Source organism: Volvox carteri (genome assembly GCF_000143455.1).
Source record: "Volvox carteri f. nagariensis unplaced genomic scaffold VOLCAscaffold_1, whole genome shotgun sequence".
Lineage (NCBI taxonomy): Eukaryota > Viridiplantae > Chlorophyta > Chlorophyceae > Chlamydomonadales > Volvocaceae > Volvox > Volvox carteri.
In genome coordinates, this window is record NW_003307545.1 from 394,817 (window position 1) to 418,415 (window position 23,599).

The 23,599-nt window shown below is 56.7% G+C and overlaps 4 protein-coding genes across 4 annotated transcripts; 2 read left to right on the plus strand and 2 right to left on the minus strand.

The window, feature by feature from the left end:
* Positions 1-1,380: 1,380 nt before the first annotated feature.
* VOLCADRAFT_85802 (uncharacterized protein) lies at positions 1,381-9,547 on the plus strand (the record flags this gene model as incomplete). The annotated part of the gene is made up of 14 exons (XM_002945588.1): positions 1,381-1,670; positions 1,876-1,960; positions 2,635-2,866; positions 3,470-3,639; positions 3,936-4,013; positions 4,401-4,466; positions 4,886-5,032; positions 5,213-5,375; positions 5,581-6,318; positions 6,555-6,673; positions 7,064-7,105; positions 7,503-7,807; positions 8,269-8,387; positions 9,369-9,547. The coding sequence occupies 14 exons, from the start codon at positions 1,381-1,383 to the stop codon at positions 9,545-9,547; spliced, it is 2,733 nt and encodes a 910-aa protein (XP_002945634.1).
* Positions 9,548-13,972: 4,425 nt separating this feature from the next.
* Positions 13,973-15,218, minus strand: VOLCADRAFT_46047 (uncharacterized protein; the record flags this gene model as incomplete). Its single annotated transcript, XM_002945949.1, has 4 exons — positions 13,973-14,167; positions 14,414-14,644; positions 14,751-14,933; positions 15,081-15,218. Coding segments are annotated over 4 exons (747 nt in total), but the record flags the coding sequence as incomplete, so codon positions are not given.
* A 3,774-nt stretch (positions 15,219-18,992) lies between these two features.
* Positions 18,993-19,952, minus strand: VOLCADRAFT_55671 (uncharacterized protein; the record flags this gene model as incomplete). Its single annotated transcript, XM_002945950.1, has 2 exons — positions 18,993-19,449; positions 19,663-19,952. The coding sequence occupies 2 exons, from the start codon at positions 19,950-19,952 to the stop codon at positions 18,993-18,995; spliced, it is 747 nt and encodes a 248-aa protein (XP_002945996.1).
* Positions 19,953-19,991: 39 nt separating this feature from the next.
* On the plus strand, positions 19,992-20,330 carry VOLCADRAFT_55220 (uncharacterized protein; the record flags this gene model as incomplete). The annotated part of the gene is made up of 1 exon (XM_002945589.1): positions 19,992-20,330. A coding segment is annotated over one exon (339 nt), but the record flags the coding sequence as incomplete, so codon positions are not given.
* Positions 20,331-23,599: the final 3,269 nt, after the last annotated feature.

Genomic DNA, 23,599 nt, shown 5'->3' on the forward strand with positions numbered 1-23,599 from the left:
TTGGCCGCGAATCCTCAATCGCTCGAGCCCCCAGCGCGTAAGTTGGGGATTACTTTTGAAGCTTCTTACTCGCGCGTCCCCTCCTTCCGTCGTCCTAGTCCATCCTCAACACAACCCAAGCACCCAATTTGGGACGGGGCCCCTGGTGCAGATAAGGGGTCGAGGTAGCGGAATGTTTCGCAGGCGTAAGGACGGGATGGTACATACCAGGGGGCCCATTGACTGCGCTTCACTATGCCTACTGATCATTAATACGATAGATAATAATCTTGATAATAGTAATAAAAATAATTATGTTTTATCCATTTTTATAATTTATTTATCATTTTATTTATGTGATCAGTGGCATAACGGACATGTGCGCCCCGGGAGAGACGGAAGCATAACCGGCAGTGGTGTGCCGCAGCGAAATGTCTGGCCAGCCGTGTGTAGCGGGATAAGGTTGCGGCAATGCTTGCAATTGCTTGCGGGGTCAGATGGCCAATGCACAACCGACGGCCTCTGATCTGTCCTTCCGTACGCCGTCACGAGGGAGCAGTCTGTGTTTTGTGTAAGGCTGCCAAGTGAAGTCGATGGGCGAAGGGGAATTCTGTATACCGATCCTCCAATGTGCCTGTCGGCGCGCCGTTCGGCATCCAAGGCCGAATTTGCGTACCTCGTAACGCCCACACTGGCGGGTGGTGGCCAAGTGCGTCCCATGCTTGTGTACGACAGTAAGATTCCAATTCTTTCGACGGCTTTCGACGTTAGTTACTTCATCACGCCAACGATATTTTTTCGTGAACAGAGGCTTCTATTTTATTTCGCTGGCTCAAACATAAATTTCCCTTCACTTTGGACTGCTCATTATCAGAAGCCGCTGGCAACACAATTGTTTATGTTCTTCTAATATTCCTCGGTTTATGTTCCTTTGATATCGCAGGGTATGCGGCGTATCAGGATCACTGTGGGCCCGTCTCCCCGGGCAGCATAAAGCCACCAAATTATCCATATCCGTAGCTGGCCTCGCTAGCAGTAGCTGTTCTGACCGACCCACGGGTCACACGACATCGACGTAACGCCCTCCCACAGCGCGGGTCGCCTCGCCGACCTATCCGTCGCCTCCACGACACTCTCACATACAAACAAACATATTTACGTACTTAGATTGCAACATAAACCCCGGACGTCAGATCTTTCTACGGCATTTTTCTGCGCAGCCGCAGCCTCCGCAGCCCCCACCTCCACAGTCACTTCCACAACCATTCCTCGTCTGGTTATTTTACTGATTAATCTTGACTGATAGGAAGCTCTTGAATCCACATCGTAGGCAGAGCTGGGGCAGTAAACCCAGGGGTTTCTGTACCGCTGCGCCTAATCTGTAAGTGCCCCCCGAGCCCCATGGGTCTATCACGACGCCTTGTACGACCTCTTCGTGGCATAGTCCGTGCGGAGGCGGTGGTGGGCGCGGGCGTGGGTGTGCGTAACCCGGCACGCCGGCCCGCCCGCATGACAGTTTCGACATCGGCCCTAGCGCTCTGTGCTGCGGTGCTCACCGCCATTGGTACGGCAGCGTGGCTGGTATTACTGGGCGTAGCTAGCCCGCCGGCAGCGAACGGCTTTGTGCCCTGGGACTTAACCAATTTTCAGAACGAGTACGCCTGTGACAACACTACGGTTCGGATTGTGCGGTGAGGCGAGGCATTGGTGGGCGCCGAATCCGATTAGAAAAGTATTGGCTGCAGAAATTCTTCAAAGTCTGTATGTATAGACAGTTACAAGTTATATTGAGTTACTTAAGAATAGACATGTTTAGAATATTATAGAAAGTGAGCATAGGATAGGGCTGGCCCCGAAAACCCAATACTCAGAATCCGTGATCTGCATTACCACCAGGCCGCGAACGGTACAGCAGGTTCAGGCGGCTGTTCGCCGTCACAGCAACATTATCGCAGTTGGCGGCGGATGGTCTTGGAACCAGGTAGGGAAGATGCGCTGCAAGTGCTGCACAACATCCGTCCCTTGAAGGGATTAACAAATGAACTGCGTTATTTTCTATTACGACTATTACTACTGTTATTATTCATCATTTTGTTATATATAATTAATATTAATATTATTACAATTGCAATCATTGTGTGAATGATTGGGATCCGATCAGATCACCACCACCGTAGTGCTGCCTGAATGCCGTACTAGAGCCGTACTACGCCCACGGCACGGGCAGCTTTCGTTAGTAATCCGCGGGAGGTCGGGCGACTTCGCCCAATCCAGAGCAATGTGTTTCATAACGATTTTACGTGAGCGTTACGACGTTCCGGCTATCGCCTCAATGGGCGGGTTACTCCGTCGTGGGAGCCGTACACGAATGGTGTGGACCCCGCGTTTGCCAAATCACGCGAGGCAAACGCGCAAAATAAATTATTCTGTTCCATGTGTCATATATATACTAGTATTACTATGATGCTTCCTGTTTCCTTTACCGAAGGGAAGTTATTTAGTAAATAATTTTGGCTTCATCTTTGGGGGTGGTCACGCCGGTGCAGTAGCCGATGCTGGCTAATGCTGGCCATTGCCTTTGGGGGCCCACCGAACACGCAACCGTATAACACCCACATGACGAATACCCGCACCTGTCGCCGCGTGTGGCCGCAGGGCTTCTTTTGCGCCAGCAACGGCTCGGCCCCCTTCACTCCGGATGGATATAGGTGGGTTAATTCGAGCGCCAGTAACGGCCACAACGGCAGCAGCAACAGCGGTTACGGCGTGCTGAGCAACTGGAGGAGCTCGCCGGCGCCCAACGGCCCGGCTAACATTGTGATGCAAACGATGAGGCCTTTGCGGATTGAGGTCAACGAGACAGAGGAGAGCGTCACCGTGGATGCGGGTGTGTGTGCGTGGGATGGGGATTGGCATTGATGTTGTCCGTTTGCGTCCCGAGCGCGGCTTAAAAGAGCTCCTGAATGGTAGTATTGCGTAGTAAACTACAGAACATTTCCCGTTTTTGTTCTGGGAAATATCTCCGAGGATTTATTTCCGGCACATTTTGAACAGGATATGCGTGTGCGTGTGTATGTATGTATGTATGTGTGTGTGTTACACCTCGGTTGCATGACCCAGAGAGGTGTAACGAGCCCACCCATATGGATACATGCGAATGTGTTCCCGAGAGTTCCTCTGAGGGCGGCTGCAACCTGACCGAATGGTCTACAAAGTTCGAAATAATGATTAATCCGAAAGGTCCGAAAAGCCATGCCATGCCTGTCTGCCTTTCCCGCATGCCAGACTCTCTGTCTCGGCGGCCACAGAAACCCCCACTAAGATATCTCCCGTATCCTCTCTCCCCTCTCTTTCCCCTCTTCCTCCCGCTGGAATTGCTTCCACGACCTCGCTGTCCTCGTACGGCTTACCCATGAAGTCAGGGTCCGTGTATGTGTGCGTGTGTGCATCAATACTGTGTATGTTTTGGTGTCATCCCTGCACTGTGCAGGCATCCGAACGATTGACCTGCTGCGCTATCTGGCGGCGTACGTCACCCCATCCGCCCCAGCGGGGTGGACTCTCCCCGCCTTCCCGTGGTTCGTGTTTCAAACCCTGGGGGGTGCCGTATCCACAAACACACACGGTAGTAGCCTCAAGCACAGCTCCTTGTCCAGCCAGGTAGGAGATCTCAGAGGCGGATACGTGGGGTGTTTGTAGAGGGGGAGGGCGATTTGGTCGCGTTGGGCAGTTTCTCCGGAGCGGAGGGAGGAGTGTCCTGGCTGTGGAGACGCTTGATGATGATGTGGAGAATGTTGGGATCTGTGCTTCGATTTGTGGTGGTAGGTAAGGTAGGGTGGCGCACCGGTAAACCCAACCCCGGGGGGCGAATCCTATCCAATCCTATGGCATCCTGTCTACAGCCGTACTAACCACCAACCTCTAACCCCCCTAACCTCCCAACCTCTACCTGCCAGGTGCTTGCGCTGACAATGGTGTTGGCGGATGGCTCGACTCGGACATTCTCCAGTGAGACGGACCCCTTTCTAATGAGGGTGAGGGTCAGGGTGGGGAGGGCGAGTGCTGGGTGGTTAGGGGAATGACTACATACATGCAACATGCACCCGCTTCCTTGTTGTTGCAGTTATTTATGAGCGGATAAAAAAAGGAAATGCATGAAATTTTGTTTGAACAAGCTCACAGTCCTGAGAGGCTCTTCCTATCGTAGTGCGGAGTTGAAAATGTCCAATTGTGACCCAACAAAATTGGCAATCTTGACCCGGGCGATCAAGTTAGTTAATGCTTCCTTTTCTTCCAATATCCCGCGCTTTACGTTTCCCTCGGGACCTCCATTGCATCTTTGTCTTTTTTTCTCTTTTCTTAATTCTTCCTTCCGCTTCACAGCACACACACCCTCTTCCATTTTCGCCGTCCGATCCCAGGCGGTCCGTGTGGGTGTGGGAAAACTGGGCATCATCACGCACATCAAGTTCCGCATCATGCGTGAGGTGCGTCAGGCGGGTCGTTGGTGCAGGCTGCACACTTTTCGGCGGGTCGGTGCTGGCCGGGTACCTTGGGTGCTTGAGAGAGTCTTTGTGTCAGTGGGGAATATCTGGAAAGAGCTCGGCGGGTCGGCGGGTCGGCAGGTCGGCGGGTCGCAAGGACGGCCGCCGCCGGAGCCGCCGTTTTCTTTTTCACCTCGAAACGCAAGGTTTCGGAAACAGCACTACGTACCGATCAAGCACGTATCGCGCGAGGACTGCTGCAAGCCAAAACCAACTAACCGTACCCCCCGAAGAACAACAATGACATGTACTGACACCTACGAGTCGAAACAGCGAAGCAGCGTGAAAAGCCGCCGATAGACCGGACGATGCCCGAACTACCGCATCCACCACCGCAACCACCACAACCACCGCAAATGCAGGTACCCGTCACCCGTACCATTCGCCGACTGGCCTCCACTGAGTTTTTGGAGCTGTTGAGATCCGCTCAAGATCAGTGGAACACCAACGGCTCACTGCCTGAGTGGATGGACGAGACGGAATGGTTCTGGGTACCGCAACGACATGAGGTACGACAACTGGACAATCTGGGACTTGTGGAACATTGCGGCTGGGGAGGATGGTCTACTTTTTAGGGGAATAAGACTCCGTGCTTTGAGCATTGCCCCGCAGGCAGGTGCCGCTGCCATAATCCGCTAACTGCCGATGTACACCTCTCCCATCGCCCACCTTTATTGCCTCGAGTGCAGTTCTTGATGGTCACGTTCACGAGGGGCGACATCTCTGAGGCCGCAAAGCGACTTGAAGTTCTCCGGGGTTATGCACTTGCCGGCCCGGAAAACACGACCGCCTACAACACATCTTTGGCTTTGCTGGAGCAAGCGAAGGACCTGCGCAACGTGACCGTCGATGGTGGGCGCAACCCTCCCTTGGGGCAACAAGGAAACAGCCTTTATTCCCGTACCTTCAAAACACAATCCAGGTTTTTGCCTGATGATGTATTGGGTAAAATGTTTATTTTCCGCATTTTGGAAATGCGGGCGTTCTGGTAGCGGTGTTTTGGGGCTCGTCTGGGACCCTCTGGACTTCTCACCCCACGTCTGCCTCCTTCCCGCAGTTTTCCCTCTGCTGGGCAACGTCACTTTCGACCCCGTCACCAACATCGCCGACATCGCGCTGCCAGTCCTACGCCAACTGAACGACACTGTCCTTAACGTGCCTTGGCAGCAGGCCCCCGCCGCCGGCGCCGGCGCAGGTGCCGTACCCACCGGCAGCGACGCCGGCAGAAGCGCGGCCGCTGCTGATAAGTCGTCGCCTGCAGTAGCCGCCATGGCTGGTCCAACCACTCCGGCGCCGCGGCCGTCAGCGCCGCGGGTATCGCGGCCGTCAGCCAGCCTCGATGCCTTGATAGCGGCAGTGGCGGCGAGCCGATTGCCAAAGCCGGCCGATAATGTGTCGACGCCAGCAAATGCAACGACGGATACGAATGCGTCGATGGCAGTGAATGCGACGGCGCCAGCGGCGACGCCAACACCCACTGAAGAGCCTGAGGTGGTGGCGGCGGGGACCGTGACGGCCGTGCCGCTACCCCCGACATCACCGTCGACGTCGTCAGGACCAGGCATTATTGATGGAGCGGCTCCGGCCGCCAAAGATCCATCGAAGGTGTCCTCGCCTGACACGAATTCTCAAAATGGGATGGTCAGTTTGTTCCGGGCGCGAAGCGACCCCATTGCCAGTAAGGCAACGAGCCGCCAGCGGTCGACAATTAATGGTAGCGGCGCGAGCACGGCTTCGTTGAACGAGGCGGGGGAGGGCGAGGTCTGGAGCATTCCGCAAAGGCGGCCTGCGACGGGTAGGTGATGCGAAACCAATGATGTTACCTAAAATAAATAAAATGTAAACTGCAAAGATCTAGAAAACATAAAGCTGTAAGAACGGAAATCAGGCAGCTACATGTCAGCAGCAGCTGGCGCTGTTAAAAGCAGATTCGCCCTTAAGAGACCTATTAGGAAGTTTCCCCAACATTCCCTTAACCAACCTCTGATCTTCGAAGCATCCACTCTTCCCACACACACGTCCTTGGCGCAGTGTTCTATGGCCTTGCAAACATGGCCGATGCCTACATCGACATTTCGCGCAGCGGGGTGTATTCGGTCGCCGCCAACGCAACGAAGGAGTCCCAGAGCTCGTATCTGTTTCAGCCTGAGGTGCGATTATGCACACACCGCGAAGTCTTCTTATTATTTCCCAGCGAATCCTTTTTGGTCCATTTTTATATTTCCCTTACAAGTAAGAGGAGGATTACTAGATGTCCTTCTAAATGTTTTGGGGCGGCCACCCAAACCTGTGCTGTGCTGTGCTGTGCTGCTGCACGGGAATTAGATATGCCAAAACTCTAAAACCCTAAGCCCCGGTATTCTAAGTGTTTGTTACGTGTGCTGGAAGGGATTGAACGGATTTTCGTACTGGTCCCCTTTCGTAACGCTAACTTGACCATAGAAACGGGACCTGTAGTCTAACGCCCCCGTCGTTGCTTGGCTGCTTGCTGCCGTGTCAATTGTTTTGCTGATGCACGAACTGTACCGCAACCTTGGCAGTCCATTTTGGAGATCAACATTCGCCGGGTTACGTACGACCAGGTGGGTGGGTCGGTGGGGTCGGCATTTAGATAATTTAAAAGGTTGGATCTTGGGTTTTAGGGTTTTAGGGTTTGGGATCAAATTTCAGATACGAGATATCCGAATGGCAAGTTTGGGAAGCCTTCCCTCTGTTTTTATCAATTTACCTAGTCTGGTGCCCGCCTGATATCTTCCTGGCATGTCCTCGTTTATAAAGAGGAGGCTGTCTGAGTATAGTAAGCTAAAGCTTATTATGCTGCCTGAGCATAAGCTTATGCTTTAGCTTATTATGCTCAAGACAACCCGACTCTTTCCTCGCTTGTGTGTGTAGTCCTTTCCTGTTGTGTAACTCCGAAATTGGCTGGTGCCTCGATGTTTCCTGTTTGTCATGGATCCCCGCCGTACGATTGTACTGCAGTTAGAAGTCGCCATGCCGGTCTCCAGTATGGCCGACTGCTGGAAAGGCCTGTTGGAGCTTCTGTACGGCGCCGACAACCTGGATGGTACGGAGTACAACGGAACCGCATCACCGCTCAGCATCATTTCCAAATTAGGCAACAATACAAACGGTACATCGCTCATCGGCCCCGATGGCCGCCCTGACTACGGGTTTCGGAGTAACCCCCTGGTCCGTACGACGGGCAATGAAGACGGACTCCTCAGCCCCTCAGGCGGTCAACCGCATATGTGGCTCAACATTGAGGACTACCTGTACTACAACAGGTTCGTACATACTTGCAGATGCCGTAACACCGTTTGTCTTGGAGGGTTGAAGAACTTTACATACCGGAATCCACGCCTGGCTTAAATGTCAAGTCTTGTACGACCTTGTACGATCTCGGACGAGCTTGTACGAGCTTGGACGAGCACGAACCGGGGGGGGAATACGCGTCAGTGCTACCCCTGGTACCTTGCTGTGTGTTTGCCCTGATGCTGCAAGGTGATGCAATTTCTGAATCCATCCCCACACTTCCAATCCGAGTCGAACAATTCAAGTTGGTCCTTGGTTGCACATCTGGTTTGCTTCTACAGCAAGCGTTCCTAGAGGTGGAAATAGCCGGTAGCGCTCTTGTTCTTGTGCTCTGTCAAGCGGTGCGTGCGAGAAGAATATTGTGATAAGCAACCTGCTTACGTCCGTACGTCTGTATGTGCGTACATACGTTCGTACATACGTACGTATGCAGGCCAATGCGGCGAACGAACGTTGTGTTCAAGGCCTTGGTCGGTTATCTGCGCAGCGACCCCCGGTGCGGGAAAGCCGGTCTGTCGGGCGCAGGTGCCCGGCTGCACTGGGGCAAATCCGGTGAGGCCTTTGGTTTGTCTGTATGTCTGTATGCAACACAGGTCGGGGGGGCCCGGGGGCTAGGTGACACGGTCGCCACTGGAAAGGAAGAGACGTGCGGTGTCCATGTTTACAATAACTGGTTGGGGGATCTAGGGAGATAATTGTAGTATCCTGGGAGTCACGGGATCTGTCATCCGCCGGTCGGTTCTTTCCTGCAAAAAGACGTGATACAACAGGGTAGAAGTTGGGAGGGGACCCGTTACTGCAGTAGGTAGTTGGGTAGTAGTAGCCGGTATTACAGCGAGCCTCAGACCAGGCCCGTGTAGGGAAGGGAAAAAAGGTCATGTTATTAACGTCGTCAAGTTGTGGGATAGGAGGAGCCTGTTCTTTTATTTCTGAATTAAGCATTGGACGAGCCTGTTGTAAGTATGTAGATCGGCATAGAAGTGTCAGTCCGCCATGTGGCAGTGCCGACCCGTCGTGGTGCTGTATGTATATCGGCACCGAGCCTAAACCCTAGGGAGCTAGGAATCGGTTTTAAATGATTATGTTGCAAAGCGAATATCGCAGCAATTAGTCTTTGTTCCGGACGTGTACGACAGGTTGGCCTGACGCGGGCTGCTGGCACGGCGACAAAGAGTATCCGGACACTTGGTGCGACTTCGGATGTGCTGTACGGCAGCTTGATCCACATGGTACGCGGGGAGCAACAAAGCTATGTAGCAAGTGTGTGTGTGTGGCTATGTAGAAGCACGCAGTGTGTAGGAAGTATGTATGTGTGTGTGCGATCGCTCCGTTCGCATCCGTTCGTGGCTGCCGTCCGGGTCTAATATGTCTGTGTTGAATTGGTGCCGCACACGTGTACGCGAATCACTCGTCGTCTTCCCGCGGGATATCGCTTCGCCGCCTGACTGTGCAATGATACCCTACTGAAACTCAACAAAACCGGCAGAACCCTCTACTCCCACTTGGCGCGCCGCTGCCTCCCGTCCTAAACAGGCAAGTTCCGAGATTCGGCCCCAGACCGTTGGAACTGGAACGGAGTCAACTTGGAGCGCTGCTGTATGCCGGATCGCGGCTTCCTGCGGCCGGAGGAGGATCCGAAATGTGTGTGCAAGGTGACTCAACCCCGTGCGGCAGAGACTTGCCCGCCGCCGCCGTACTACACCTATAGGTAGACAACACCTGTACCCCAATGGTATATGACCACCATGGACCACCACAGCGCCGAGGAGACGTCACATACCTAGCACCTAGTGGACGGTATCACCGACGATTGGGTTTTAGGGTTTCAGGGTTTTATGTGGTGTTCGGGTTGAAGATTTCGGTATTGGGACGTGTCTCTGTCTCTGTCGTGTTGTTATTCCTAACCATTTCTGATGCACACGTCCACTGCTCGGTGCTCTCTTGACTAATTTAGGATTTGGGACCACTGCGTTTTGGCCGGCCTGATTACTTATTAGTTCTGGAGCAGGCACTCATTTTACTCTTTAAGAGCGGGGGTTGTGCGGTGTTGTGTACAGCATCGCGCAGCCATCCGCTTTATTGTAAATGTGAAGACCTTGTTGTTATAGTCATTGCGGTATCCCCCCTGGGTATTACGTCAATCGTTATTCCCCCCAGCTCCATCAGCCGCGTCCGAAGATCATTACGTGAGAGACGTAGTGGAGATTGGATTGGACGGTTCTGGAATGTTCGTGTTTTACGTATCAGAGGGATGCAAGCGGGTTTAATGCGAAATGGGATTCGGTCACGGGAATGCGGACAGGGGGGTTGGATCGCGGCTGGGAGATCCGGACAGCCGATGGCCAAGGGGTACCAAAGAATGTGAAAAAACTGAACAGTACTCTATCCCTCGGTAAGGTTTCGGTAAGGGTTTCCGTAAAGATTTTTGAGGCATATAAGGGTTCTTAAAAGAAATATAAGGGTAATTTGAGTTCGCGGCAATTTTCCTTCTGAGACTTCAGTCGTCCTCTGAAAGTGGTTTATTTTAACTTTGTGTTTTAGGGTTGTAGGGTTTTGAAAGTGGTGTCGTAAATCATGTATTACATCGCCCACGGTATCCTCTACGCAGCATTGCCGACCCGGTGGCTGTGTATCCCTCTAGCTAGACGGGTGTGTGGATGTGCTGTTGTATGGTATGTATGCATGGATGTACGCATGGATGTATTTATGTATGTGTGGTTTTATGTGGGGTTGTATGTGCGTTTCGCAAGTCGAGCCTTGCTTGGAATGCCTTTGGTTTCTGGGTCAAGACGATGCAGGCGGCCACTGCCGTTGTATACCTCCATCTTCTATTTGTTACTGTCTATTACCGCGGCGACTGCTATTGCTGCTGTCGCTGTTTGCGTTCGCGGGCTTGGGGCCGCGGACTCAAAAGTGTGGTCCGTTGTTAGGGCCCGTCCGCGGGCCTCTGATTGATCTCGCAGCCAGCTCGCACCACTCGCTCATCGGTGCGGTTCACGGGGCGCCCTGCGTGTGTTTGTCGTTTGGCTTGGAGTCAGGGTTCCTTCATTCTGCTGAACGAGCCGTCGTTTACGACCCCCTTTATGAGGGTATATGCCCCGACACTAATACGCGAGTAGGGTGTGCCGAATTCCGCAGCCCCTTCATGACTTCAGTGAACAGTGAGGCATTCTTTTAACAGATCGGTGCTGAGAGTGAGATGGTCTCGCGCACTCCCGGGTTGGACGGCTAATTCACCTGACCAGCACGAGGACTCAAAAATAGTACAGCGGCGGTTTCCCAGGCACCGGCGTTTATTGCTCTTCCGAGTGTTTTGTGCAAAGTCGCTGCCCTTTTGCTGCCCTTTTGCTGCGAAGGAAGCCGGCATAATGGCATGTGTCGATACGCAGGAGCTGCGGGTGATGGAATTGTATCTAGGCTGCAATAAAAAAAGGATGTGCAAGAGTCCTGCAGGGCTCGAAGAAGCATCCAGCTGTTTGCACGCGTATTAGGCCTTTCGACACCTAATAAGCGAGAGAGGCCCGGTAACCAAATCCGTATACCAAAAATAAAACAACAATCGCGAACATCAAGTTTTATATATATCCTAAGGCCAGTTCAAAGTTTAGCAACCTTCACATTCAACCATAAGCGGCTTTCAAAAGTAATCAACCTCCCTACATCCTTCACGTAACCTTTCACCTGCGCACGCACACTGGCGTGCAAACACGCACGGAGGCTGCAGCTGGGTTTCGCGAGGTCGCTTTTCCAGTTTCACCGCTTACCGCATCTGCAGAGGGCTGCTGCTGGCAGCTGCACAGCACGGATCTAGTACCAACCACCAATCGCGTACAGTACCAACATTTAAATCCAACGAAAAGCAACATTTTGTAAACTGTGGCCCGCCGCATAGCAATTGCTTGATGACTTCCTTGGTCATTATTCTTATTTTTCGTGGCAAATTATTCGGCTATCAAAAGTTCAGCGGCCCGCACTGCACTCTCCATACAGCGAAGAAAAGCTTTCAGTAGCCACTTAGCCACCACCACACCTGCCTGCCCGCGAATAGTAGCTTCCAACGCACACAGAACGCTTTGGGGCTAAACCAAATTGAACCAATCTGAGCAATGCAAACGCCCCACCAAGGCAGGAGTTCTCTCCATTTTTTTAAGAGAGAGCAATTCAAACAAATAGCGGACCGAGAGGCTACAGAACTTGAGCTTATTCCTCAACGTTATAATGTGAACACCTCCCTACTGCCTTAACGAACAAAACGTGTGGTACTGTTACCCAGAGGACACCGAGAGTTTGCATGACTAATTTTGCGATTTTTAATACAAAGCCAAGGGCCGCAATCCAAATATCGCTTTTTTGAGCTCTGCACACGCCACGACAACACCCCATCCTGCAAAAGGCCGCAAAGGGAGGGCCCAAAGCAAACGCTGACCCGCAAACCCTTGCCGCCCTTTTTACGCGCACGACTGTGGCTTTGAGCAAAGCCAGGCCCTTCGGCTCACGCTCGCTCGCTCCGGAATCAATCCAACGACCGTCGTCTCTAGCTCGCTGCCCGCACCCCCTGCCTCCACGTATCTCTCCGCTCTCTTCTCTCCTTACCCTTTCCCTTCTCGTCAAAGCCAACAAAGAAGGGCCGTGCTGTCGGCTGATGAGTACTTGAGCTGAAGGAAACGTAACGGGCATAATTGTCCCCTACCTGACCCGTCATACACCGCATTCATCCCGCCGTGTTACGTCCCCGCACCGCACCGCTTGTACGCGGGGACGTGCTCCGGAGAGGAAAGAGGAGAGAGGGAAATTAGAGAGCATGAGCCCCAACATACAGAGTGCATACCGACGCTAACGACAACAACAACATCATCCAGCCTTCGGTGATCCACGCGGGGATCCTACTAGGTTCCATACTGCTCTTCTTGCCGCTCATTCACCCCCCTCCTTCTTCTGTGCTTTCCGTCCTTGTGTTTATGTGTGGCACATACGCACGCACGCACGCAGACAGCGCGTATAAACATACGTTTACCGTACTCGCGTTGGCGATGTTGCTACATGGAAAGGACACACACACACATATACATACATACACGCACACACTCGCTGCGCGCGTCTACAAAAGCGATGTGTCCATCCAACATATTGACACGCACACGGACATATACCACGCACCGCACGCGTGCACACACTCTCTGTCTCGAAACCTGACCACCTCATGTATATACGTAATGACATACATACGTAATGACGTACATACGTAATGACGCACATACGTAATGACGTACATACGCAATATAACATGTACATTAAAAGCTCCCTCTTACGGCTCAGATCTTCTCAAAAGGCAGGCAAAACGTTCTACCATTTAGACATCAACGAAGTCAAGCTGCAGGAGGTGCCCAAGCTCATGTAGTTGATCTAAATATGTTTGTGGATTTATATGTGGATCGCGGTCTTAGGGTGTGAGGATGTACACATGTGTAAAAACTATGGCGGGGCGCATAAATACCAAACTTGCGGTTAAGAAATCCTCGGCAACTAGAAATATTCAGATAGCATAAAGTCCCTGACATCGCCCATCATCATCATCCTGCCTCTCATCTTTGCTTCTATCTTCATATTAGCATTGTACACGCGCTTCCTGCTATTTCCCTGCTCCCTGCCTGCCTTTCTTTTTCGTCTTGACTCTTCTTTATTTCTCTTTAACTACACAGAGCGCACATGGAGGAAAGGCCGGTGGAAGCATTGACGCAAAATCGTGATGACGATCTCGCATGGGGACGCCGTTACCGTTGCCACGGTTGTTCTCAGCGTTGTCACACTGTTATTACTGCTGGACACCGTTGACCCATGGGTCGTTCAGATGTCCTCTTGTTTGGTAGGATAGATGCCCACGTCCTAGGACAAAAAAGAAGGGAAAAGAGCCGTGATCGATTACCTGAATGGTTTTGTGCGCTTCTGGTGGTGCAGCGGCCGCGCGCCCGTTTTATGCATGCAAGCCATGAAAAGGGACATACAACGCCAGAACACCAATCGCCGTTCCTCTGCCTGCAACCCACTCTGCAGCTGCCCTTCCCATTGCCCCGGCCCGCCCCTTCCGTCCTCCTGTCCGCACACACGCCAACACACACACACACACACACGCCAAAACACAGAGACCCTCTTCCCACCTTGAGCATTACGAAGACTCGTCCTTCATCATCTCGGCTGATACGCAGCGTGTCGTCCAGGTAGGTGGTCAGCATCCACAAGCTGGCGGCCTCGGACACCGACCCGCGGGTCAGGCCCGGAGGAACGGGAACGGAGTCCATACTGATTTCCGGAGCTACGGCACGGCTCACAATGCTCTGAGCGGCCTGGAGGAGGGTGGTCAACGAGGCAGGGGCAACAGCGACAACAGAAATGAGAAGGGGCTAACGGATAACGAAAAAACGGGTAAAAACGGACACAACAAACGCTTTACCCAAACGCCGACGTGAAACCCAAATCCAGGAGTATATTACTTGGGTCCAGGCTACGTGGCCGGAAGGGTCGGCAAATGCGGGCAAAATCTATGTGGCTGCGTGAGCCCCCCGAAGCCCCGCCCGCCTCACCTCCAGGCCGCTGTTGATGGGTTCCAGCAGCTTCCTGAGCGGGGTTAGGTCCAGGGTGGCCCCCAGCAACGTGACGGAGGGGGGCACCTCCAGCGCCGCCAGCAGCTGCGGGGTGGCGACGTACGTGTCCAAACCCACACGGGTCAGACGCACCTTGAACTGCCGGGGGGAGCGGACCTCCAAACCCGACTCGGCACGGAGGGACAGAAGCACGGGAACGGCCAAGTCGATCTGGAGGAGGGGGGAGAGGGATAAGGGGGGGAGGGGTTAAGAGGCCATAGATAAGGTATGTCTGTACGTACGTCTGCTTGTGTGTACCAGGCTATGCCTTTGTAACCCTTTCCTTCTTCTTCCCCCTTTCCCTTGCCTTGTTCGTGGCTGTGAGTCCCTCTGGGTCGATGATCTGCACCACATCCCCCACATCCACCAGCGGCATGCCGTCCAGAGCCCCCAGAAGCAACAACGTGGCCACGTTGGACGTGTAAACCAACTTCCAACGACCACCCAGAGCAGTGACGGCCTGTACGGCAGACCAAAGAATGCAAGCAAGGGGGTAGAGTAAGAGAAGTGGCCAGGGTGGATATGGCAGATTAGCGTCCCAAGGGCCCAAGTGGGCCCAAGTGGGTCCAAGCATACGGAACCGTTGACCGCCTGTTAAGACACGTACGTCAGTGGGGGAGGTGTTGGGATTGCGAGCCTCCAGCGCCGCCACAAGCTCGTCAATTGCCGTTCGCTGCGCTGCGGTAGCGGTGACGCCGCGAGCAGTGCCGTACAGCATCTCCAGCAGATCCGCCCTGAGGCTCTCCAACGTCGGCGGCTCCGGAACCACCACCGGCGCCGCAGGAGCCTCTGCATGCTGCTGCCGCACTGCCTCCACTGCCTCTCTCGCCACCACCTCGCCTTCCACCGCAGGAGGTATCGGTACCTCCGTATCCCCCGGCACCACCTCCACCACCTCTGGCGGCGGCACGACACCGTGCGGTTGTCGTACGTATGCACCGCTACCGTTGCTATTGCTGCTGCTGCTGCTACTGCCGATACCTTCATCCGCGTCCAGCTCCTCCCCGGATACCACGACGGCGCCCGTCTCCACCTCCTGATGCTGCAGGTGGGGGACGGAGCGGGCTCAGGAGTCGGGCTCAGGAATTTCCAATCAGGCAATTAGTGAGTACATACTAGTACGCAGTTAATATATGCTATCGCATTGCGGGAACCTCCAAAACAAATGTATCTAACGGCATGTTGGGGAATCCCCGTGGGTCCGCGGAGATGACCCATTATTGGGATGACCCATGGGTCAGTTGTGGATCCCCCGGACGCCAGCCAGGCAGCCAGCTAGTTCGCACTGGCAGCGAGGGCAACGGAGGTCTGAGCTGCACCAATCCATGTTTTGTGTCGGGGCTCTGTATCGGGCCACAAATCCGCGACTATACTACATGTCGTCACGACAATACTGATCTCCGAGAGAGCATTGGCCGTTACAACGGCCTCTTACATTGGCCGTTACAGTGGCTGTGGCGGTGCCGGAGTCCGTCATCGTCGTCGTCGTCGTCGGCGGCGGCGGCGGGGCGCTGTCGTCGTTATCGTCCTCCTCTGCGACGGCGGTGATGGTAGCCGCCGCAGCCGCAGCCGCCACCGCGGCCTCAAGTTCAGCTCGTTGCTGCTCCTGCAGATTAGAGTGCAGATTAGGGTTCCATTACCCCGTATTATATTCCTCCGTACTATTCTGTACACCACACACAAGACAGTACGGTGAAAAAAGAATGGCGCGCACGCGAGAGAGAGAGAGCTAGCTTCACGAAAAGCTGAGAAAATATCTTTACAAGAGGACTACCAGGCAATTTACCGATACGGCGAAGAATGCCTTCGGAAAAGAGGGCATAAATGTACTAAAGGTTAAGGCAGGGCCTTTAGGCATTTCTTTCTGAAGCGTTCGGACGAAACAGGGCATCGCTTCGCAAGGGAGATGATGTTGGATGACGTCGAATTCATATAAAGCTTCAGTCATTTCACTTACATGGCAACTGGTCGTGGCAGTGGCTCTCGGCCGCGCTGGCATCAGGTTCCGTAATAATATCCAAAATATCTCACGGGGAGGGGGACGTGCCACAACAGGCAACTGCAAACTAGGTCCCCGGCCACACGCCGCCGTAGCAACGCTGTGCCACTGCTAGTGTGCTGCCTTACTTAATTAGGAGCCATAATGCAAGCTGTACGAAGCTGGAAGCTGTGCAATCTCGCCACAATCGGCGTCACAAGAAGAGCCCTTCCTTGGATTTCCACTTTCCACAGTCTAAGAGCGCTGATATAGTAGTTTTATCTGGACCTGCGGCATCTGTGTGTTGCGTGTTGCCTAGATTGTTGGCGAGTTTCTTAGGACCTTTAGGCTGTCGTAGGCTATGAGGAACATGATTTATAAAAGAAGACACTTTCCACTGATCGCTTGATGACACACGGCTCAGAACATCCTGCCAAAACCTAACTAAGCGTTTGCGATTATAGCAAGTACGATTGCGAGTACGATGGCGAACGACAATGATGCATGTACGATGGCAATCGACAGGTAAGGCAGTTTGTGCTGGTATACTCACTTCCTCAAGCAGCTTGTTGATGACCCGAATGCGCTCCAGCAGTTTGTCCGTGACGCCGCCGTTGCCGCCGCCCAGAGGCCCTGAAAGCGCATCCAACACATCGGAGAGCGACGCGGGCAGAGATAGAACGTCCACCGCCGCCACTGCCGCCGCCGGCTCAGCAGTGGTATCGCCGGCGGAGGCGGATGCCGTGGGCAGTACGGGCTCCAGCGTCAGCGCCATCGGTGCGGCATCCTCAGCGGCGTCGGCGGTAACGGTGTCGGCGGAGTGCGGGATAAGTTCTGCCTCCGCGGTTTGCGGGCTGTCGGCATCGATGGCGTTGAAGGCAAGGCCTAGAGGCAGTACACCGCCGCCGCCACCGTTGTCGTCGCCCTTATCGTGTCGTACTGCCGGATCATTCGCCGCAGGTTCAGCGGCGGCTGCGGCAATGGCGGCAGCGGCAGCTTCCTCGCCGCTAGCTGACGCCGTCGACAGGTCAAGAGGCATTAAGGTTTCTGCTGTCTGAGGTTCGCCCGCATCCACATTCGCCTCCGCTAGCACCTGGTCAATCTGGATCAACAGCTCTGAAACAGGTGCTGATGCTGCTACCGCGAACTCCTGGCCCATGATCGCAGCAGCGGCTTCCTCCTCCTCCTCCTGCTGCTCCACCTCTTTCCCCTCCTGCTGCTCCTCCTCAGCGCCGCTCCAGGCAGCAGCTTCTACGTCAGATAACTCCCCCACCTTCACCGACGGCGCCGAGGGTGCCGCCGCCACTACCACTGCCGTCGGCGCCGCTGTCACTGGTTTTGGAGCCACCACGGCGGCAGCAGCCACGGCCTGCGCCACAGCTATAGCCTCCTCCTCCGCCGCCTCCTTCACGGCAGCCTCCACCGCCACTACCACTGCCGTCGGCGCCGCTGTCACTGGTTTTGGAGCCACCACGGCGGCAGCAGCCACGGCCTGCGCCACAGCTATAGCCTCCTCCTCCGCCGCCTCCTTCACGGCAGCCTCCACCGCCACAGCCACTGCCGCCGCGGCGGTGTCGGCAATGCCCGCAGCAGTCGAATTTGCCGCCGCGGCCGCTGCGCTCATCACCGCCGCCTCCAAGGCCTTGGCGTCGCCGCCGCCGCCGCTGGCGTTTGGTTCCGCCATACGCGCCGCCGCCTCGACGGCGGCGTCGGCGACTGCGGAGGCGGCCTTGGCGGCGGCGCGCACAGCCGCATCAGCGACTGCAGTACTGACGCGTGCCGCTGCGATTGCGGCGGCATCCGCCAGGATTGACGCTAGGCTGGCGGAGGCTGGCGCCAGCGGATCGGATTGTACGGCAGGCTTTACAATAGTCACCGGATCGCCGACGCTGACGTCTACCCCTTCAGCGGGCGAAGGAGCCGCTTGTGAACTCACGTCCTCGGCGGACACGGCCGCCTCGGCCTCAAGTGCTTCAGCAGCTACAGGTACCCTGGGTGCCAGCGCCTCCTCCCTCGCTCCAGTGGACTCCGCTGCCGGCGCCGTCTCAGGAACCGGCTCGTCCACCGCGGCGTCCGGCTCCGCTGCCTGCTGCTCCGTCGTCTCCGAGACAGGTACTTCGCCCTCGCCCTCGCCTTCGACGTCCACCGCCGCAGCCACGGCTACTGCCGCCGTCGGCGCCGCTACCCCCCCTGTTGCCTGCATGGCATCCTGTGGTATGTCTGCGGCTGGCGCCACTTCCAGCACCGCGGATGCCGCTCCCTCTCCGGGCGGGGTGTCGTCGGCTGCGGAGGACTGGTCCTGTTTCAGCACCTCGCCCGTAGCGGCTGTCTCCATCACGTCGGGTGCGACAGACACAACGTCCTCAGCCTCAGCCTCAGCTGCGACGGCGTCCGCTTGTACGGCATCAGCCGCTACGGTGTCAGCTGCAGTGGCATCAGCTGCGGCGGCGTCCAATGGTACGGCATCCGCTGCCTTGGCGTCCGCCGGTACGGCAACAGCTGCCTCTTCGTCCACTGGTACGGCGTCCGCTGCGACGGCGTTCACTGGTACGGCGTCCGCTGCGACGGCGTCCGCTGGTACGGCGTCCGCTGCGACGGCGTCCGCTGGTACGGCGTCCGCTTGTACGGCGTCCGCTGCGACGGCGTCCGCTTGTACGGCGTCCGCTGCGACGGCGTCCGCTTGTACGGCGTCCGCTGCGACGGCGTCCGCTGGTACGGCGTCCGCTGGTACGGCGTCCGCTGCGACGGCGTCCGCTGCGACGGCGTCCGCTGGTACGGCGTCCGCTGCGACGGCGTCCGCTGGTACGGCGTCCGCTGCGACGGCGTCCGCTGGTACGGCATCAGCTGCGACGGCGTCCGCTGGTACGGCATCAGCTGCGACGGCGTCCGCTGGTACGGCATCAGCTGCGACGGCGTCCGCTGGTACGGCATCAGCCGCGACGGTGTCAGCTGCAGTGGCATCAGCTGCGGCGGCGTCCAATGGTACGGCATCCGCTGCCTTGGCGTCCGCCGGTACGGCAACAGCTGCCTCTTCGTCCACTGGTACGGCGTCCGCTGCGACGGCGTTCACTGGTACGGCGTCCGCTGCGACGGCGTCCGCTGGTACGGCGTCCGCTGCGACGGCGTCCGCTGGTACGGCGTCCGCTTGTACGGCGTCCGCTGCGACGGCGTCCGCTTGTACGGCATCAGCTGCCTCTTCGTCAACTGGTACAGCGTCCGCTGGTACGGCGTCCGCTGCGACGGCGTCCGCTGGTACGGCGTCCGCTGCGACGGCGTCCGCTGGTACGGCGTCCGCTGCGACGGCGTCTGCTGGTACGGCGTCCGCTGCGACGGCGTCCGCTGGTACGGCGTCTGCTGCGACGGCGTCCGCTGGCACGGCATCAGCTGCCACGGCGTCCGCTGCGACGGCGTCCGGTGCGACGGCGTCCGCTGGTACGGCATCAGGTGCGACGGCGTCCGCTGGTACGGCATCAGCTGCCTTGGCGTCCGCCGGTACGGCATCGGCTTCCTCTTCGTTCACTGGTATGGCGTCCGCTGCGACGGCGTTCACTGGTACGGCATCAGCTGCGACGGCGTCCGTTGGTACGGCATCAGCAGCGACGGCGTCAGCCGCCTTCTCGTCCACTTGTACGGCATCAGCCGCCTCGACGCCCGCTGGTGCGGCATCAGCTGACACTGCATCGGCTGGTACGGCATTACCTGCAACAATTTCAACTTGTACGGCATCAGCTGCCACCGGGCCCATCACCGGACCCACGTCTGCGGGTACATCAGCTGCCACAATGTCCGCTGGTACGGCACCAGCTGCGACGACATGTGATGATACGGCATCAGGTACGGCGGCTTCCGCCGATACGGCATCAGCTTCTACGGCACTAACCGCTGGCACATCTGGCAGGGGAGGCGGCGCAGCCCCTTCATGAGGTGACACCACCGCGGCCGCCGCCGCAGCGGCCATGTTATCCGCAGTCACCGTACAGTCCGCCGCCGCCGCCGCCGCTGTGTCGTCAAGAGAAGCGGCCGCCAGATCCGACTCCAGGGGAGCCCCCTGCGACACCTCGTCCGAGGGTGTATCACCTGCGACGTCGACTGCTACAGCCACCGCCTCCACCTCCTCTGCAACAGCAGGTGCTACAACCGGCGACACCAGTGCCCCTTCTGTATCTGTAGACATCTCCAAATTAGGCACAACTTGCTCCGCTGCCGGCACCAATTCCTCCGTCTCAGCAGCAGGCGGCTCTGCTGACGCCGGCGCTACAGCCGTCTCGCCAGCGGCGTCAGGGTCAACGGCTGCTACTGCCGTCACTTCCGAGTCCGCCGCTGCCGGCGCAGTGGCGTCAGCGCCGGCAGTCATTTCCTCAGCGGTCCCGTCGACGTCGACGACGGGTGCGTCCTCGCCAGGGGCGGCGGCCGTAAGCTCAACCGCAGGGAATTGTACGGCAACGGGATCCGCTACTGCCTCCATTTCAGCTTCCGCAGTCGCCGCAACGCCCAGCTGAACTTCCCCATCACGTGCTGCTGTTGGCGCGTCCATAAAGATATTGCCCGAGGAGCTGCCCTCGGCAGGCGCCGACAGCTCGGGAGCTGGATTCACCACGGAACCGCCAACCTCGACCGGCGGCGGCGAGGACAGGTTCCACAGGGGGTTCTGCCGCCGCTGCCGGACCTGGACCCCCTGTCGTTGATTGCACCGGCGGCGGCGGCGCCGTCGCCGTCGCTGCTGCTGCCTGCGGTAACGGCGCTGCGGTATCCGCTGGACGCTTCTGCCCTTCAGCACTGTCGGCGGCCGTGGTTGCTGCTGTGTCCGCGGTGGCGGCGGCAGCAGCCGGCTTGGACCCGCTGCTACGACTGACGGCAGTGGCGACAACAGCCGCTGTGGTGACGGCCGCACCTGCTACGACAGCTGCCAGCTGTGTCTGGCTTGCCAAGCCGAGCTGTGCTGCCTTTGTCAGGCTAGCCGCAGCTGCAGCAGCGGCATTTTGCACCTGTAAGAGTGCGGTATTGACGTCCGAAAGTGCTGCCTTAGCCGCACGCTCCGCAGCGGCCGTCTGCGCCGCCGCCGCCGCGGCGGCCTTGGCAGCAACCTCGGCATCCGCCACCGCGACGGCTGCTTCGCGAAGCGATGACTTAGCTGCATCCGTCGCCGCCAACGCTTCAATCAGGTCGCCGGCCTCTGCCCATCGTACGGCATCAATCACCTTGGCGGCCTCTGCCTTGGCTGCCGTCGCTGCGGCTTCAGCGGCAGCAAGCGACTTCGCGGCGACAGCGCGCATCTCCGCCGCATCAGCTGCCGCGCGCACCGCCTCCGCCGCCTTCGCCTTCGCCTCCGCCGCTGCCAATTCGGCATTTTCAACAATCTGCTCGTCTACACCCGTCAATCCGCTCACAAAGGCGGCCTCCAGCTCCGCCTCCGCCGCCTTCACCTCTGCCGCGTCAGACGCACTGCGGGCCTCAGCTAATGCGGCGGCGGCAGCCGCGTCCGCCGCCGTCGCCGTCCGCACCGCCTCCGCTGCGCCCGCGGTGGCATCAGCTGCGGCAGCCTTCGCCGCCACCGCCTCAGCTACGGTAACATCATGCCGGTGTCCCGCCAACACCGCCGCAGCTTCTTTCGCCGCACGCCGGGCGTCCGCACTGTCCGGGGCCGCCAGCACAAGCTTATCAGCGGCTCGCAGCGCGGCCTCAATCATGGCTCTTGCATCCGCTGCCTCCGTTCCCGTACTCGTACTGCCCAAGGACGTCATCGCCAGCGCAGGCTTCGCCGCAGCGACGCCGGCGCTAGTCACGGCAGTTGTGGTAGTTGTGGGCGGCCGATCAGCGGACTGGAGGTCCATCAGGAGCTGAGTGATAACCGGGTCCATTGCTGGCGGCAGCGGCGGCGGCAGTGTCTCCGCCAGCGAGGTGGCGTTAGCAGCGGCGGCTGTGACGGCTGCGGCCAGGGTCGCCAGCAGCGCCATCGGCGCAGCCTGAAGCAGGGAAGTTGGCGTAGCCCGGCAATGCAGTGGTGAAATTTTAAAGGGAAAAAGCAGCGGAGGAAAGCCGCTGTTAAACGTCAAACCTCAAACGCAGCAACAAATCGAATGGGGGAAATGGATTATCGGTGTTATATTATCGGTGTTACAGTCATGAAACATGTCAATGGAATGGTTGAGTTTGGGGAGGTGGGGAAAGGGTGCGGGTGAGTTTGTGCTCGGGAAATAAACAGCTGCCGCCGGCCGCCCACGCTGCCGAGGGGAGAATGCCGTAGACTATGTCGCACCGATGCCCTCTCTTCCGCCGATGACCAAAAAGCCTCTCACACAATTATTCCTCCAGGTTTTCCTCCAGGTTTTCCTCCTCTGCATGAAACTCACCCTGGGCTCAGCAGTGCGGGCGAACGCGCTCGTCGCAAAGGCTACTCCGGACAGGAATGCCTGTGAGATTTGTGCCGGAAAGCCTGACGACTGTGGTGGTGTGATGTTTCCTGAATCAGCTTCAAGCTCTGGCCGAGCAAGTTGGTCATCCCTGCAAGCCAAACGATCATATCGACCAGTTACAACCAGCCAGAAGGCTGTACGCGTTTTCCTTCCAAAACTGGATCAGATGCGCGCGTTCATTTACCTAGATATAGAGAAGTTAAGAATCCCTTTGCGCCCATCTCGAAGAGCCTGCGGTTTACACGAAACGTTTGCGCAGCATGGAGCAAGGTTGCCTCGAAACAGTGGCCGCAGTTATGCGCGGCCTATCCAACGCATACGTAGAAGCGCTAGGTTTCAGTGGAAGTTCAAATAAGACAAATAACACCATAAGCAGTGACTGCAGTAACAACAGCGATATGCTAAGGCCGCTGCAATTTCACAACTGCTTTAGGAATATGAATTTAAGATGTAAGGATGATCGCGTTTAAAGCTACTCGGTTAAAATAACGCTGAGAATTGGAGCGCCTGGGGTCAGGGGGTCTTAAGGACAAAGTACTGTGAGCCGAACCCATCAGCCCCATGTGAGCTCACCTTTCTGTTGTAATATGACCTTCCTCTTGGGAGCCCCCGCCCTACACATGAAAACGCCCCGCTGCCGGGGACTCGGGACCCTGGCCCCAAAGGCCCCGCTAATGACAAGGCCATGCGTTAGGGAGTGAAAGGAGTCATACAAATGGTTACCTAAGCCAGCAG